General features: G+C 45.3%; 2 protein-coding genes across 4 annotated transcripts in view; both read left to right on the top strand.

The window, feature by feature from the left end:
- The first annotated feature begins 747 nt into the window (after window positions 1-747).
- LOC106935578 (zinc finger protein 497-like) lies at window positions 748-7,308 on the top strand. Of its 3 annotated transcripts, none has more exons than XM_015016111.1 (9): window positions 748-1,010; window positions 1,453-1,531; window positions 2,247-2,920; window positions 3,530-3,838; window positions 4,436-4,517; window positions 4,620-4,867; window positions 5,561-5,644; window positions 5,728-5,890; window positions 6,511-7,308. In XM_015016111.1, exons 2-9 carry the CDS (start codon window positions 1,483-1,485, stop codon window positions 7,107-7,109), a joined length of 2,208 nt encoding a protein of 735 aa, XP_014871597.1. In that variant the 5' UTR covers window positions 748-1,010; window positions 1,453-1,482; the 3' UTR covers window positions 7,110-7,308. The 3 variants fall into 3 exon arrangements, with proteins under 3 accessions (XP_014871597.1, XP_014871595.1, XP_014871596.1); XM_015016109.1 differs by having other exon boundaries at window positions 749-1,010; window positions 6,508-7,308; XM_015016110.1 differs by having other exon boundaries at window positions 749-1,022; window positions 6,508-7,308.
- Window positions 7,309-7,936: 628 nt separating this feature from the next.
- Window positions 7,937-15,752, top strand: part of tmem116 (transmembrane protein 116) — an 11,839-nt gene continuing 4,023 nt past the window's right edge. The window contains exons 1-10 of the mRNA XM_015016100.1: window positions 7,937-8,639; window positions 10,702-10,748; window positions 11,558-11,618; window positions 11,700-11,831; window positions 13,909-14,013; window positions 14,624-14,673; window positions 14,760-14,843; window positions 14,916-15,051; window positions 15,291-15,435; window positions 15,529-15,608. Of these exons, the coding sequence (XP_014871586.1) occupies window positions 8,565-8,639; window positions 10,702-10,748; window positions 11,558-11,618; window positions 11,700-11,831; window positions 13,909-14,013; window positions 14,624-14,673; window positions 14,760-14,843; window positions 14,916-15,051; window positions 15,291-15,435; window positions 15,529-15,608 (915 nt within the window). The 5' untranslated portion in view covers window positions 7,937-8,564. The remainder of the gene's footprint in view (window positions 8,640-10,701; window positions 10,749-11,557; window positions 11,619-11,699; window positions 11,832-13,908; window positions 14,014-14,623; window positions 14,674-14,759; window positions 14,844-14,915; window positions 15,052-15,290; window positions 15,436-15,528; window positions 15,609-15,752) is intronic.

Raw genomic sequence — 15,752 nt, 5'->3', positions numbered from 1 at the left:
GAAGAAGAAGCAGTAGCTGAGGCTCACACTGTTGCTGGTTTCATGTGTTTGATTATAGATGATCAATAAAAACTGTTTGGTTCCAAACTTGAGTTGATTTTGCCTGAAACTGAACAAGAATCAATTTGCTATTAATAATGAAAGTTTGTCAGCTGGAAAGATTCAGACTACATAGAAACACACACACACAAACACACACATATTTGTTTTAATTAATGTTATAGAAACAGATCTGCTCCAAAGTGCAAAATACAAACAAAATAAGAATAATGTTGAAGTTGTAGCTCAAAACACAACTCAATCAAAAGCTAGTGATGAATTTCTTAAACTGATCAAAATTCTGAGCAGATCTGACATGAAGAGGTAAGAGAACAACAAACACACAACCACTTCTGCTTTTTAACTTCTCTTAACTTTATTCAGTATTAACAGTATGAAACTGTTCCAGAGTCTGTAGGCAACGCCAGACTAAATGTGTCACTAAAGTGTTTAGTTCATTTAAATATTTGTCTCAAAAACCCTGACATATATCTCCTCTTAGGTGGATCATCAAAATATACCTGAATGTAAAGTAAAAGTTAATAATAATGTATTCTAAATTATCTTAACGTCCCGTCCAAAAATATTCGTAAATAATTGTTCTTATCTTGTTATTCGTAATAAGAAAAATGAAATTTTCATTCACTTCTACAAGGAAATTCATTTTATTGTTAATACCGTTACGTTTGTTGTTGTTGTTGTACCACCCTCCTGCCAGCGGTGGCAGCACTGAGCCCATGAGCTCCAGTATCTACTTTTTAACTTGCATTTTTTTCGGTTCTGGTTTCTTTCTTCTCTGCTGTCGTTTATAGAAAACCTCCAACATGAAACCACGGATCTCTGAAACTCTTTAACTGACGGTTTACGTCTTTAAACGGAACAAACTGGACCTTCAACGGTCGGAGCCACCCGAACTGTTCCTATTAGCTCCACGCTAGCTGCTCGGGCCGGTGTGGACCGGATTTCTGACGGTAAAAGAGGCAGTTGTGGATATTTTCCGGCTACAACTTTGCATTCTACTGCTGTGGTTTGCTTCTGATTTTGCGCTGAGGTTTAATTAAGATAAATCAGCTTTTATTTGCTAATTAGCCGGCGGTGTAATAGCGATAGCTGTTACTGCTCTCTGATTGGCCGAAATGATCTCCATTGTGTTCTGATTGGCTGAAGTTCTATTTGTTGTTTGATGTTTTAAATAATGGTTAATGTGGTTCATTAAAGATGTATACGCGTTAATCTGATTAAAAACCTCAATAAACCACAAAGGAGAGTCGGTGTGTAGCTTTTAACAGTTAGAATATTGCATATTGTGATGATTAATATCGTTTACTTATTAGAAATAAACCTTTTAATTTGAGTGATTTAAAATGACATATTTGAGATCAAGCTGTGGATTTTTGTTTCTTTGCCCTTCAGAGTGTGTTTTTCCAGAGGCCTAGATGAGAGATGATGATGAATGAAGTGAAGGTGGAAGAGGAGGAAGGAGGAGATGAAGGTCAGAGCTGCATTCAGCCTAAACATGCGGGAAAATCACTAACAGCAGCACATCTGGGACACTCTTAGTAGTTTCTACTCTTATTATATTTTGTAGACACTAAGTCAGGAGAAAAGAGCATAACTGGAATAACTGCAGGTGGATGGAAGACGAGGAGCTGATAGGAGGAGAGACAGGTGGGATCTGCTCTGACGCAGCTCCTGATTGGTGGAGCTGCTCAGGTTCCAGGCTGAGAGAGGAAGAGTAGAGCTGCAGGAGGAGAAGAAGGCGGCCATTTTCAACTAATATATTGATAACGGCATTAAGTGAAAGTTCAAGACCAATAAACTTTAATTAAACAGAAACATTAAACTGGAAGACATTTAAAAATTCAAAGTAAAATGCAGCAACCGAAAATAAAACGGAAATAAAAACCACACAACCAAAAACAGATTATAACAGAAAACGAAATTTTTCTTCAAAAAATATGAAGTTAAGATGTTAGTGTTACAATCGGCTCTCTGTTCAGAACATTTTAAAAAGATGAATGATAGAAATGTGAAAGTCCAGAAAGAACCTTCAGTGTTGATCAGAACCAGATCAGAACCTGGTCCAGTTCGGTTCAGAGATGATCAGAACTTCTGATCTGGACCGTAAAAGTTCTGATCGGGTTCTGGTCCTGATCACATTCTGATGGTGTTCCAATTGGGTTCTGATCGGGTTCTGGTTCCCTCAGGCCCGCCGATGCCTCCTGACCGCCAGAGTTTCTGCATTACTCCAGAACCGGCCTCGGACCAACCCAAACCCAAACGGCGCCACCGCTGCTCGCTGTGCGGCCGGGAATTTGCCGGCCCGGCCCGTTTGGCGGACCACGTTGCCACACACTACGGCTACAAGCCGCACAGCTGCTCCATCTGCGGGAAGCGCTTCACCAAGAAGGTGAATGTGTTGGTGCACCAGCGGGTCCACACTGGGGAGAAGCCGTACTCCTGCCCCGACTGCGGCGTCAGCTACGCCCAGCGCGGCTGCCTGCGCCGCCACCTCCTCATCCACTCCCCAGAGAAACCCTTCAGCTGCTCCCTGTGTGGGCGGGGCTTCGTCCAGCGCCGCTACCTGGTCCAGCACGAGCGCACCCACACCGGGGAGAAACCGTTCTCCTGCTCGCTGTGCCCCAAACGCTTTGCCTCCCGCAGTGGCCTCTCTGACCACCTGAAGACCCACCAAGAGCAGAAGCAGCATTCCTGCTCACTCTGCGGGAAAACCTTCTCCTCCGCGTCGTCGTTCCGGGATCATGTGAGGAACCACACGGGACGCAAACTCCACCCCTGCTCGCTGTGTGGGAGGAGCTTCAACCGGCCGAGTCTCCTGAAGAAACACCTGCAAAAACACGCTGATGGAACCCTGGAGAAGGTCAGAGGTCAATTAGTGGAAATGAACTAATGGTAAAGTGTGAACCATTCCACTAAAGCACTGTACCAATATATCACTATTGAACACCAATGCTGTACTGCTAACGTAAATATTAATTTTGCTTATGCTAATGCATTACATCAACATGGTGTTTAGTATGTCTACAGGTGTGAACGTCCAGTCTGTCATTCCTCTCCGACCTGTTGAGTTTTGCCAACTCTGTTGCTAACTAGCCACAGTAGTGCTTCACTCAGAAAGCATCAGGAGATTTTAGACCGTTCACTGTGGACCTACTGCGATGCATTATGGGTAGAGAATGACATCATTTGCTGCGTCAGTGAAGAATGTGGGAAGAGGAACTAGAGTTGATATGTAATCATACTTCAAAATAAGAGCATGCATGAATATAAACTACTACTTTGAATTCCTAATCGCCAATAACCAAAAACTGAACTCAGATGTCAAACTTTATTTAAATGAAAGGTTCCCTCATAGCCATGGAAATTAGCTCCTTCGAATTTATCTAGAAAAATTGAGTAAGAGAAGCTAAGTGTGCCAAAGTTAGCAAACGTGCTAAAGTGCTAAGCTAAAACTTCTCTGATCCTGCAGGAAGAAGCTGCTTTCCGATGCTTCCTGTGTCAAGAGCATTTCTCCTCTGTCAAAGAGGCGAAGGATCATGAGCGGCGGCACCACGCCGCGACCCGGTTCTCCTGCGACATCTGCAGCCGCTCGTTCACTCGCGCGTCCCGGCTGAAGGACCACCTGCGCTCCCACACCGGGGAGCGGCCGTTCCAGTGCGACGTCTGCAAGACGCGTTTCACCGTGCTGAGAGCGCTCAGGAAGCACCAGGAGATCCACAGCCAGCCGGACCGCTGGGCCGTCACTGCGCCGCCCGGCGGTCCGGATTCGCCAGAACCGGTGAGGAGAGAGAAACTGGAGGGTTTCTCCAGCTGATTTAAAGGGGCAGTATTATGTGCTTTCTATTTTATAGCACAATCAGGTCTGTTACCTTCAGTTGTTATGAAAATGCTGAATGTATTAAATATGACCAAAAAAAAGTTATTCCTAATTTAATGACTTGAAACTGCACCTCTGTCTCTTTAAGAAGCTCCTCCTCTTCCTGAAGCTCCGCCTCCAGGAAGTAATCTCAACATGGCTCCTCTGTTAACGCTTTAACGTTTCTACTGGAGAAGTGGCTCCTATAATGAGCTCAGCAGCTGTTTGCTAATTGCTGCTGGCTAGTTTGAAGGTTAGTCTGAGTTGGGGAGGAGCTGCACCTGGGAGGCGGGGCTAGGTCCACCCAGGCGTTTTTCACAGCTGAATGGTTGCCATGGAGATTAAAGTATTTCTGAAACATGGAAGAATCAAAGCAACACTGCAGGGAATAATAATTTGATTTTACATGATACTGGCCCTTTAAAAGTTACAAACATGGACCAGAACAGCTCCTATGAATTTGGATCTTAGCCCTCCTGCTGGTTCTGGTTGAAACATTTTACCCTCTGTTGGTTCTAGAACCCAGACGAGCTTCAGGACGGAACCAGCGCCGCCCTGCGGGTGGAGAGCCGCAGCGACGAGTCGCTGCCTTCACTGACTGGTGAGAAAATCAGAACTTTGGCTTCAGGGAGCTTCTGGGTCCAGAAGTCTGCTGGTTCTGTTGGGTTTATGACTCTTCCTCTCTGTGTTTTTGGTTCTGCAGACCCGATCCCTGCCAGGACAGAGTCAGAGAAGAACCTGGAGGCCCAGGAGGTTTCAGAAAACTTGCGGCCGGAACCACCGGGTCCGCCGGGCCCAGAAACCCTGACGACCTGCAGGAGTCCAGCTGCGAGGAAGAAGAGGAACCACAGCTGCAACATCTGTTCCAAGAGCTTCCTGAAGCCCTGCCTGCTACGGGAACACATGAGGGTCCATATCAGGGAGGGCCGGCTGCCGGACCCGGCCGACAAGGTGATCAGAACCATCAGAACTGTCCGGGTTGACTGTTTCTGTCTGATCCACCTTTCAGTTGTTCGTCTTTGACCTCCAAATGGTTTGACGGAAGAACAATGAGCCAAAACATCATCAGTTCTCAAGGAATTCTGTTGATCTACGGAGAGAAATTGGTTCCAAAATTATTGAAAGAGAAGAAAATGTTTAAAAAATTACCATTTGAAAAAATGCATGTCTATCAAAAAATAAATTTTGAGAGTAAATTATGACATGTTTGCAATAGTTTAACCTAAAATTTTCAGATGTGATTTTCAAGTTTTATAAATAGTATTGTTTTCAAATCATATTTTACATGTTTTGTTCGGGGGGTGGGACTTCCTCTGATGCGTGGCAGGAAGGCGCGTTCCTATCGGTTAGTGTGGAGAAAAGTGAGAGTGTCTCAAACAAAATCAGAAAAACAGCAAACTGCATAAATGTGGGTTATGATTTTTAGTATTGGGCCAGATTTCTCTCCGTACTGATCTGAGTGGAGTTGGAGGGACAGCAGCTGCTTTGGGTTCCATGTTGCTGACCGACCCGGGTTCTTTACCGACCCGGGTTCTTTACCGACCCGGATTCTGGACCGACCCGGGTTCTTTACCGACCCGGGTTCTGGACTGACCCGGGTTCTTTACCGACCCGGGTTCTGGACTGACCCGGGTTCTCTTCCAGGTGTTCTGGCTCCATATGCGGACCGGCGGCCAGAAGAAGAAAACTGTGATGATGATGAAGGAGGATGAAGGTGTGGAGGACGAGGTGAGGAACCAGTTTACTCACCAGTCTCCAACTGGTTTAAGGTTCTGGTTGAGCCTGAAACTTCTCCTCCTGTTTCCCTCCAGCGCCGACCCAGTGACCCCTCCACCTCTGACCCCACCCTCGTCCCTGATGCCGGTAACCATGGCGACCAGGGTGGGAACCAAAGCGAGCAGCAGGAGGAAGAGGATGTCAGTGGTTTGATCAACTCTGATGGAGAGGAAGAGCGCTGGGAACCGGAGCGCTGCGGTACGACCACGGTTCTGACCCGGTTCACATGGTTCTGCCTGAGGCCCAGATTTCCCAGTAGACTGGTAAAGTGGGCTGGGTCGGTTCTGATCCGGTCCGTTTGTTCATTAGCTCTGAGGTTCCAGCTGCATCAGATAAATACATACGGCACAAGATCAGGGCCAAAATTAAGACGATTCTCCTCCCAGCTGTGGCTACTTCCTCGTAGCAGGAGGCTACCTCCACTCTGATGTTCCCAATCTGATTGATAGAGCAGCACGGCTAACTGAGTGGAAAATCAGGAGACTACTAGTTAGCATTAGCTTTGGAGGAGCTAGTGACTAGCAAGGCTACCCTGGTCACCCACTGGGTTGCCAACTTCATCTGCTGGCTATTAGCCACGATAGGCTAGCATTAGCTTTGTGTAAGCTGCTGTTAGCCTTCTATAGGTTAATTTTAGAACTGATGGGCTGTCGTTAAAGAATGAATTGAATCAGGACTGGATCAGAACATTACCAGAGGTCAGAGGTCACTGAAATCATTCTGAAATGCGTCAGCAGAGCTTCTTGTGCTGCTGAACCACCTGACAGCGGCATGTTGAACCCATGCAGCTCCTGACCGACCCTTCGTGTTTCCAGCAGGTCCAAAGATCCGCTCTGACCCGCCGGCAGACGGCCGCTCCACGGGAAAATCCAAGACCTGCTGCCCTGTGTGCGGCCGCGACTGCTTCAAGGCGTCGGCGCTGCAGAAGCACCTGCGCATCCACTCTGGCGAGCGGCCCTTCCAGTGCCCCACCTGCAGGAAGAGCTTCGTGCAGCACGTCCACATGACAGAGCACCAGCGCATCCACACCGGCGAGAAGCCCTTCACCTGCACCGTCTGCAGCAAGAGCTTCACCTTCTCCAGCGCCCTGCGCCGCCACCAGCGCGTCCACACCGACGCCCGGCCCTTCCGCTGCGCCGTCTGCCCCAAGACCTTCAAGCAGCTGTGCGTCCTGAAGAACCACCAGCTGACGCACTCGGGCGTCCGCTACCAATGCCCGCTGTGCAGCAAGAGCTTCAGCCGCGCGCTGGAGCTCACCTACCACATCGACGTGCACTCCGACGCGCAACCCTACCACTGCAGCGTCTGTAGGAAGAACCTGAGCGGCGCCCGCATCTTCAGGAAGCACATGAGGAAGCACGAATCCGACGAGCCGCAGCTCGACCCGGCGGCGGCAGAGTCGACGAAAAAACAATGAAGGTCACCTCAGAATCACGTGACCCGAGAGATTCACTGCTAAACTTCCTACAGGAGCTCAGAAGGGCCAAACAAAGACTCCAGCCAGCAATCGGATGCATCGATGCCTTTCTCAAGGGCCCGGTGAGAGCCGGACCAAGACGTTCAACACGAAATAATCAGATTCTCCACAATAAAAATTTAATCCAAACGAAAGTTTCTGAATCTCATTTATCCACAGAGGTCAGAGGTCGTTTAGATACCAATAACTCCCAGATCAGGGCATAAAAGTTCTTCCCTGCTGGTTCCACCAAACCCAATATGGTCCAGCCTGGTTCTGTTCTGTTGAGGCATCCACCAGGTGGCGCAGTGCTACTATTACTATTTCCAGTCTCCTGAAGGTGGAAACTTTTTCTCCCAGTTGGACCCAAATCTGGTTCCCCAAGGCTGCATCATTTCTTTGATCCAACTCCAGTCCGTCTGCCTAGTCAAAGTCTGGTTTGGTTGATGAGGTGTGACCTCCAGACCTCAATCTGGGTTCGGTTTAAATGTGAACGCCAAGTGGACCAGAGACCGCTCCAAAAGCAGGAAGTGGACTACAGCGCAGGGCATTCTGGGTAAATCCAACCAGCAGCATAAATGTCTCCTGGTCTTTAGCCAAAAACTAAAGAGAAATCCTCCATCTGCTAAAATCCTCCATCTTGTTTCCACCTGGTGAAGAAGGAAGTTGCTCTCAGTGTCTTCAGAGGTTTTTGTGTCGTTTCCTTCAGTGGTTCTTGGTGCAGCGCCCAGCAGATGATGGAGTTCTGGTTCCAGTAGAACCGGGTTGACCAGACCATCTAAAATTATTATTAATGTTCCCAAAATGACGTCAGATGGCGGCTGATTTCAGATCTGGTAACGTTTGCTTGGATCTCCCAGAGTTAACCTCCAGGCAGAAAAGCATCTAAAGTTTCTGAAATGTTTAGTTTCTCACCAAGCTTCACTAGTTTCTGTTCCTTCCAGACTAGAAACTCATTTTTAAACCCAAATGTGATGAATATTAGAAAAAACAACATGGAAGGACTGCAATGGAAACCATCACCAGGCTGAGTTCAGATTCACTGAGAAGAGATTCCGTCCTGATGGAAACAGGAACTGATGAGGGCAGAAGTTGGTCGGGATTTCCTCCAGCAGGGGGCGCCAGCAGAGATGTTTCGGTTCATTAAATGATCCGTTTTCACAGTAACTCTGTGGTTCGGGTTTGTTTCCAGAAGAAGTCAGAACCTCCTGATGGGAGCTGAAGCACGGCTCTGATCCAATCAGAGAGTCGATAGAAAACCAGTATCTACCTCCTAACGCCGGAGACGAACCTGCAGCTCCGCCAGATGGGCGGGGTTAACGCGGCTAAGCCCCGCTCCCCCGCCGGATAAAGACCTGCGGCTGATCCCCAGTTCCAGTTCAGGTTCTGCTCCTCCAGAGACCCCATCCTGCCAGCATGCTGCCCCCGCTGACGCTGAGCCTCCCCCGCAGCCCGGAGGCCAACACCACGGCGGCCGTGGACTGGACCCAGGTGAGTCCCGTTGATTTCATCAGGAGATTTAATCATATCGGTCCGTTTCACTCCCTCATTCAATCACTTCTGCTCTAAAAGCTGCAAAATAATCTGGAAAAAGGAGCAAAAACGCTCATTATTTTAGTTGCATCTGGAAAAAGGAAGTTTTTCCATTTGATTTTTGGAACATAAAATTTAAATTTTTGAAAATTCAGTAATTTTATTTCCTTAAATTGTGGATTTTTTTTTCATATTGTTCTGTCATTTGTGTAGAAACTCTATAAACATGTAATGAACTGTTTCTTTTCATCTTTTCGTTTATTTTAGTAGTTTTAACGCCGTGGGGCGTGTGGGTTATTATTCCCTCCGCGCAGACTGACAGGCTCTGATGACGTTATCAGGATTCCCAGGGAATCGAACCGGGACCGCTGGTTAGCAACTTAACTATAAAGTTAGCGATGACAGTAGTTTGTGAGCTAGCTATAGTTTAGTTATCGAATTAAATATGTAACTAAACGTTTAGCTCACTTAACATTTAATTTATTTAGCTCTATTTATATCACGCTCTATTTATCTATAAATTTATATTTACCTTGCCAATTTTATATTTATGTTAATATTTGTGTGAGATGAACTGTTTGGGAGGTGAAGAGAAGCTCCATATTTATCAGCATCAGCATCGGTTCTGGTAGGTTCTGGTCGGCTGCATAGGCGTAAATCCCGGGAGTTTGGGGGACGGGGGGGGGGTCCGGACCCCCCAAATCTTGGAAAAGTCTAGAGTTGTCCCCCCCAAAGAAATCATGAAAGAAACCCTTGTATTTAAACAATATTAATATAAAAAGGCAATAGAAACAAAGAACGAAGTAAATCTGCCATTCATCTAAGAAAAAAACAAGAATTAATTTTTAGGTCCCCCCACTATTGTTAGAACAATGGTTCAGTCCAAAGTGTAGGAGGAGCAACAGCTGCTGAACGGTACAGGCTCCGTTAGATCCGCTAAGGGAGGAGCTAGCTGTTAGCTGTGGCTCTGCAGCATTAACAAAAAACCCTCCAGTAAGTAAAGACTTAAAGCAAAAGACATGTAACACGTTTTATTTACTTTCACTGCTCAATAGAGTGAAACACGTTAATAAAAATCTGTCCGCAGTTTGTTATTTCATTACTTTGGATGAATCGTGATAAAATGCCTCCTTATGCGTTGGAAATCAAAGCTAGCTAAACTGCTACATTGCTTTCATAGACTTAGCTCCTTTTTCTGTCGAAGGTAGCCAATATTTCAATCACATTTAGCTCTCTAACTCTTTAATAAGAAGAGTTTGAAACGGGAGCGTTAGCATTAGCCGACAGCTCAGTATGGGAGCCGAGAGCAGAGGGGCGACTGCAGCTGGCAGTAAAAATAATAAAGTATGACTTTATTTCTTACCATCTTCAACGTAGAGCCTTTAAAACCACAAAATAAAACCTGAATATTTTTCTAGAAAACTGGTGCTGACCTTTATGTTTAAGTTATGATGCTTCCCAGATATTCAATTTCCACATATTTATAGGTTTTAACATGAATTCCCCCTGCCCCCCCAAAAAAAATTAAGGTTCAAAGCAACTTAAGTTATAATTTAAATAACACATGATTTGTATCAACAAAAACTGCAATAAATCAATATTTATGAGCACATTTATTAAGTGTAGTTACTTATTAAAACTTTTTCATTTACAGCCTTAAGTTTTTGTAAAGGTGTAGCAGAGATTAGATCTGTGACTCTGAACCAAACTCATATCTAAGCAACATTTGAATCTTAGTTTGACTTCTATGGGTCTCAACAGGTTGTTCACTGAGAAAAACACTTTTGTTATTCATTGCTACTTACTAGTCATTTTTGGTGGTGCAGCTTGAACAAAAATTTAAACCACATTTGACTGTAACTTTGCCGACCCCCCCAAAATTGCTCTTAACATTTTCCCTGTTTATGGTCCCCCCCCCCAATAATGAGGTGGGATTTACACCCTTGGTCGGCTGTGGTCCGTTCTGCTCGGTTCTGGTCGGGTTGCAGCGGCGGGTTGAACGTGTTGTTTCCCCCTGCAGGTGTACGAAGCCGTCCGGTGGATCCAGCTCATCATGGCCTCGTTCAGGTTGGTTCCGGCTTCCTCATCCTCCTCGGTGGTTTCATTCTCTGTTCAGTTTAAAATGACATTTATTTGTTTCTGCATTGACATTTCAGAAAGGAGGAGATTTTAGGCTAAAACTGAGGAAAATATTGCTTTGAAAACCCCAGCTAATTTTAGTTCTGGACTTCTTGATCCGGTTCTGGTTCTGGTTTGTCAAGGTGACGTTTCCATGGCGATGAACACAGTTTAGATGAAATGCCACCTTGGTGCAGAGGTAGATGAGAAGCAAAGGTCTTTAACAGATTTTTAAATAAAACAACTTTATTTTTGTTTTTATATTTCATACATTTTAATTAAAGATTTAAAGTTTATAGTAAATTACTTTAAAAAGCACAAAATGTGTAACCTACTGACAAAAAAACAAAGTTCCTCTTTGTGCAGATAGCTGTTAGTTTAGTTTATCTTGGTTTCATTTAATTTAGCTTAGCTTGATTTGCCTTTGTTTAGCTAAAGCTAGCTTAGCTTAGCTTGTTTTTACCTTAGAAAATATTTTGAAAGAATCTTAAAATCTTAGCTAATTTCTTAGACATTTATTTCAGCTTTGCTTTGAGTTGTTTCTCCTTAAATTGTACATTTTATGCATGAAAACAGGAAAACCTTCTACAACTGGCCTTTTAAATGACATTTACATTTTACAACTATTTATTGGCTATTTACTAGCAAATTTGGCCAAAATTATTCAGGAATGATTTTATTGTAGAATGTGTTTGTGTTTTTAATGCTCTGAATAATAATTCAGACAGTTTTTAAACATTTTCTCTGAATATTTGCAGCATTGTTGGTTCCGGCTCCATCATCTCCCTGATTATTCCCAGACTCGGTCAGACGCCCGAGGTCAGTCGCATCATATGGGTGCGTCCAGCTGTCCCCTGGGGTCAGAGGTCAGGTGTCTGACTGCTGCTGTCCTGTTTGCAGCTGCAGCCTCTGTTCCAGCTGAGCGTGGCCGACCTGCTGCTCGCCACCTGCTGGCTGATCGGCGCCATCCTCTACTCTCAGCGCTGCGACCACCTGAGCGCGCTCTGCTACAACCTGCACACCGTGGAGCAGGTAACGGCCGCGCCGCCGCTCTGGGGGAGTCTGACGGGCTTTCTGGGGAAGTTTGAGGGATTTCCATGAGTTTTATCAGGAAGTGGCTCCTCTTTCCTCCTCAAAGCCTTCACTGTTAGAAAATCTCAGCTTCCTCAAACAGCAGAGAGAAACCGCAGCCTGGACACGAACAGCATCAGAACCAGCTGCTGTTTCCCACAGAAACTCACGGCTGGACTCAGTCTGGGACACAAACACTGACACAGAAATATTTCAGTGGATTCAACTCAAAAATTGTGTTTGGTTTCAATGAAAGTTGAAGAAAAAACCTTCATGGTTTCTAATTTTATCTGTGAATAAAACATGGAAACGTGCAAAGGAACCAAACAAGTTTAAAATCAGTTGAATTCAGTTTATTTCTTTGGTGCCAATTCACAACATCTTTCATAGAGAGAAAACAACTCAGAAATCATAAAGTTAAATTAAGGTTATTACTTTGTGTTATTATTGTGATAATGAAAAAAAATAAGATAAAAAAATAACTATATCACTTATTTTTTAGGTAACTGAACTACAAACATGATTATTGTTCTTGGAAAAACACATAAAACAGGATCCTTCAAGACTCCACTTACATAAAAATAAAAAGTGTGATTCATATCACTAAACTAAGATGAAATAAAAGTAAAAATAACATTTATTTATTATTTATCAGCAACTGAAATTTATCCTAACAGTAGATCAAAGTTGATCATTTATAACAAAATAAATGATAAATGGTACAACAGATAATCATCTCTAAGTTGAAATAACAGCAAATAAATCAAATCGGAGAGCAGTAGGAGAAAGTAGCAGAATGAGAAAAGGTCAGTTCAACCAGGTGTAAAAATAAAGTTCAAAGTGGATCAAATTGATTCAGATTCAGTTTGTGAGAACCTAGAGGCTGGAGAACATGCTGTTTTTCTCATATAAAAGCATAAACATTCTGTTTTCAGCTTTAAGAAGTTCCTCTGAAAGTAAAGTTTAGTGTCTTCTGTTTTCAGGTTTTATTTTTGACACCAGGAGCTGAACTGGAAGCTGCTGTCTGGGGGTTTTCCCACCGCAGCAGCAGGTTTGAGTTTTACATCTGGCTTAAACCCAGCTGATAAATCCTCTGAGGTCAATAGTCGGTCACAAAGACAACGTGGGTAGATCACATGACATGAAAAACACGTCAGCCCGTCATTTATCACGTCATTTTAAAATAAAATACCCGTCACTTAATTGATGTACAGGTTGGCCTTACCAGTTGGTGGCGGTAATGGTCCCTTTACTTGTTTGCCAACCGCCATTATAACAAAGAAGGAGACGTCTAACACTCACTGCGCATGCGTAAACAATGGCGCTAAGTGCAGCAAAGCTAGCTAGATGACGAGTTTCTCCAATTTCTAACCCTCGGTTTTTCTCTTAAACTTAAAAAGGAAATAAAAAATAAGTACGGCAGACGGACCAAGTAAGAAGACAAAAGTTTATCACTGTAAACATATAAATACAGTTATATTTTGCGTGTTGTACTTAGATCGTTTCGACTCGGTCCTGTTTTAAGAAGCTCGCATGCTGAGTTCATCTTTGTTGGCTTGTTCCTTCATTTTGTCCTGATTTGTTGCCTGTTGGTAAAACCGGGTTTGTCTGAGTCTGGGACCGGCGGTTCCTCTTTCCGCAACGGTATTTCGCGGTTTGGGTTTAGATGCTGATGTGAAACCCAGAGCGCTTTCAAAGCCATGACGGCATTTTCACATCACGTGATGCATTTCCAAGTTAGAAAGCGAGCGGGACAACAGAACCTGAACTGAACCTTTAGGGCAGGAAGTAGGTGAGAGATGGTGGGCCCAGGAGGATGTGGCTCTTCGTCACAGCTTCATCTGCGTAAATGTTCTGGTCCGATCCGGCCCGTTTGGCTCAAACAACCAGAACTCATCCTGAACTGGGTCACTGAGGAGGAAATGGAGCAGCAGAACCAGGACACAAAAACACGCCTGACCTACATCTATTGTCCGTTTGAGCTGCTGGTTTAACCCGTTACTGTCAGAACCAGACGAACCGTTTTGTTCTGTTTCAGATTCTGTACATGGCGTCCTTCTTCTTCACGCTGAACTACGTGTGGAACCTTTACACGCTGACCAGAGAGAAGTTCAACAGCTGCTTCAGCGGCTACTCCATACAGGTAGCCATGGTTATATGGTAGCCATGGTTATATGGTAGCCATGCTGAACTGTAGCTCACAGAGGCGTCATTAAACATCCATTAAGATTCAACATAACTTTTATTTTATTGTTTCTGTAAATCTTAAACTGTTTTCTATCTTCTTCTGTTTGAGGTGAAATCAGAACTATCTGCTTCCTATGGAAGGCCATTTCTGCCATGAAAGAAAAAAAATAAGAGCCCAACAGGAAGTCATAATTTGAAGTTTTAAAGTTGTAACTATGAGATACTGGATATCTCATAACAGTTGAACACATTTTATCTAAACATTACGTTAGCTTTGCTCTGTTCAACTCATTTATATTGACATAGAGTAGCTTTATGTTAAGTTGCCTTTCTATTCCTTAAATAATATTAAAAGGAAAGGTTGTAAATGTCTTAACTTGGCTTGGTTTAGCCTTTAGGAAGAGGATTTCTGAAGCTAAAAATTTCACATGAAGTGTTATTATTAAAGAAGCAAACAGTCTTTAAAATGTTTATCTCCATATTTTGCTATTAATCAAGCCGGCAATTTAAACATCTTGTTGGTTCCTGGATGAGGTTCTGAATCTTGGCATCTTTTCTTTCCTCAGTTTTCCAACACGGTGTCGCTGAAAGCTAAAATGATTGCTGTGTTGTCAAGGTGAGAACATGCTGAGACCAGCAGCAGGTGAACCTGGACCTCACCTGGACTGCTCTCACCCCGCTGACCCGTTTCTCCCGTTTCAGTCTGGTTCCGGCTCTGCTCATGGTCCCGGTGTTCGTACAAGGGAACGTCGGCCACTGCCAGGTCAACTTCAGTGAGCCGTACAGGTGAGGCCTCACCTGAGACAGGTTAGCGCAGCGGCGCTGCTGTCAGGAGCTGACGCTGTGCTTGTGGAGCAGGTGTCTGCTGATGCACACCGGAGCGCTGTTCCTGCGGCCGGACCAGCAGCACCTCAGCCGCAGCTGCAGCTTCCTGCACACCTACCAGATCGGAGTCTTCCTCAGCAGCTTCCTCCTCACCCTGCTGGGCATCACGGTGAGCTGAGGGGTAAACTAGAGGGGTAAACAGGGTCTAGAGGGGTAAACTGTCTCCAGAGAGAGGACCGGGTTTCAAGGCTTCATTTACCCTGTTAATGAGGGGAAGCTGACCTCTGACCCGGGTCCTGACCCGTCCACTCAGGTCTTATGACGCTTGTTTTGGATTGGCTGTACTGAAACCAGTTTCATTGTGCTTCTGTACGATGACGATTAAGGCTGGTTCTGATTCTGATCCAGGTTCTGGTGGTCAAGGCGCGGTGCATCTACCGGCGGGCGGTGACATCCTGCGGTTACCTGGGCAACGAGCAGCGGGCCTTGTTCCGGGTGATGGACCTGCGGATGCTGCTGTACCCGCTGGTGTTTGTGTTCTGCTGGGGTCCAGGTTTGTCCCGGTTCTGATCCGTGTCACTCGCCACTCAGCGTGGCTGTTGCTAGGGGCGACCGCGTCTCGTTCACTCTGTGCGTTCCGTTTCAGCCGTGGCGCTGGCGTTCCTGCGGGTGGCGAAGCCGTCGACGGGTCACGGCGTGGCAGGCGTCTGCCTCTACATATCCGAGGTCAGCGCGCCACGCTCCGGGCCGACCGGGTCGCTCCGGGCCGACCGGGTCGCTCCGGGCCGGTACCTGGAGCTCCTACTGATCAGGCTTTACGTTTTAATCCAGTGATGTTTTGGTGATTTTAAAGGGCCAGTGTCAGATTTT

Source organism: Poecilia latipinna, unplaced genomic scaffold (genome assembly GCF_001443285.1).
Source record: "Poecilia latipinna isolate Pla-1442-1.1 unplaced genomic scaffold, P_latipinna-1.0 Scaffold1980, whole genome shotgun sequence".
NCBI classification, from domain to species: domain Eukaryota; kingdom Metazoa; phylum Chordata; class Actinopteri; order Cyprinodontiformes; family Poeciliidae; genus Poecilia; species Poecilia latipinna.
This window is presented reverse-complemented; position numbering and strand designations above follow the sequence as displayed.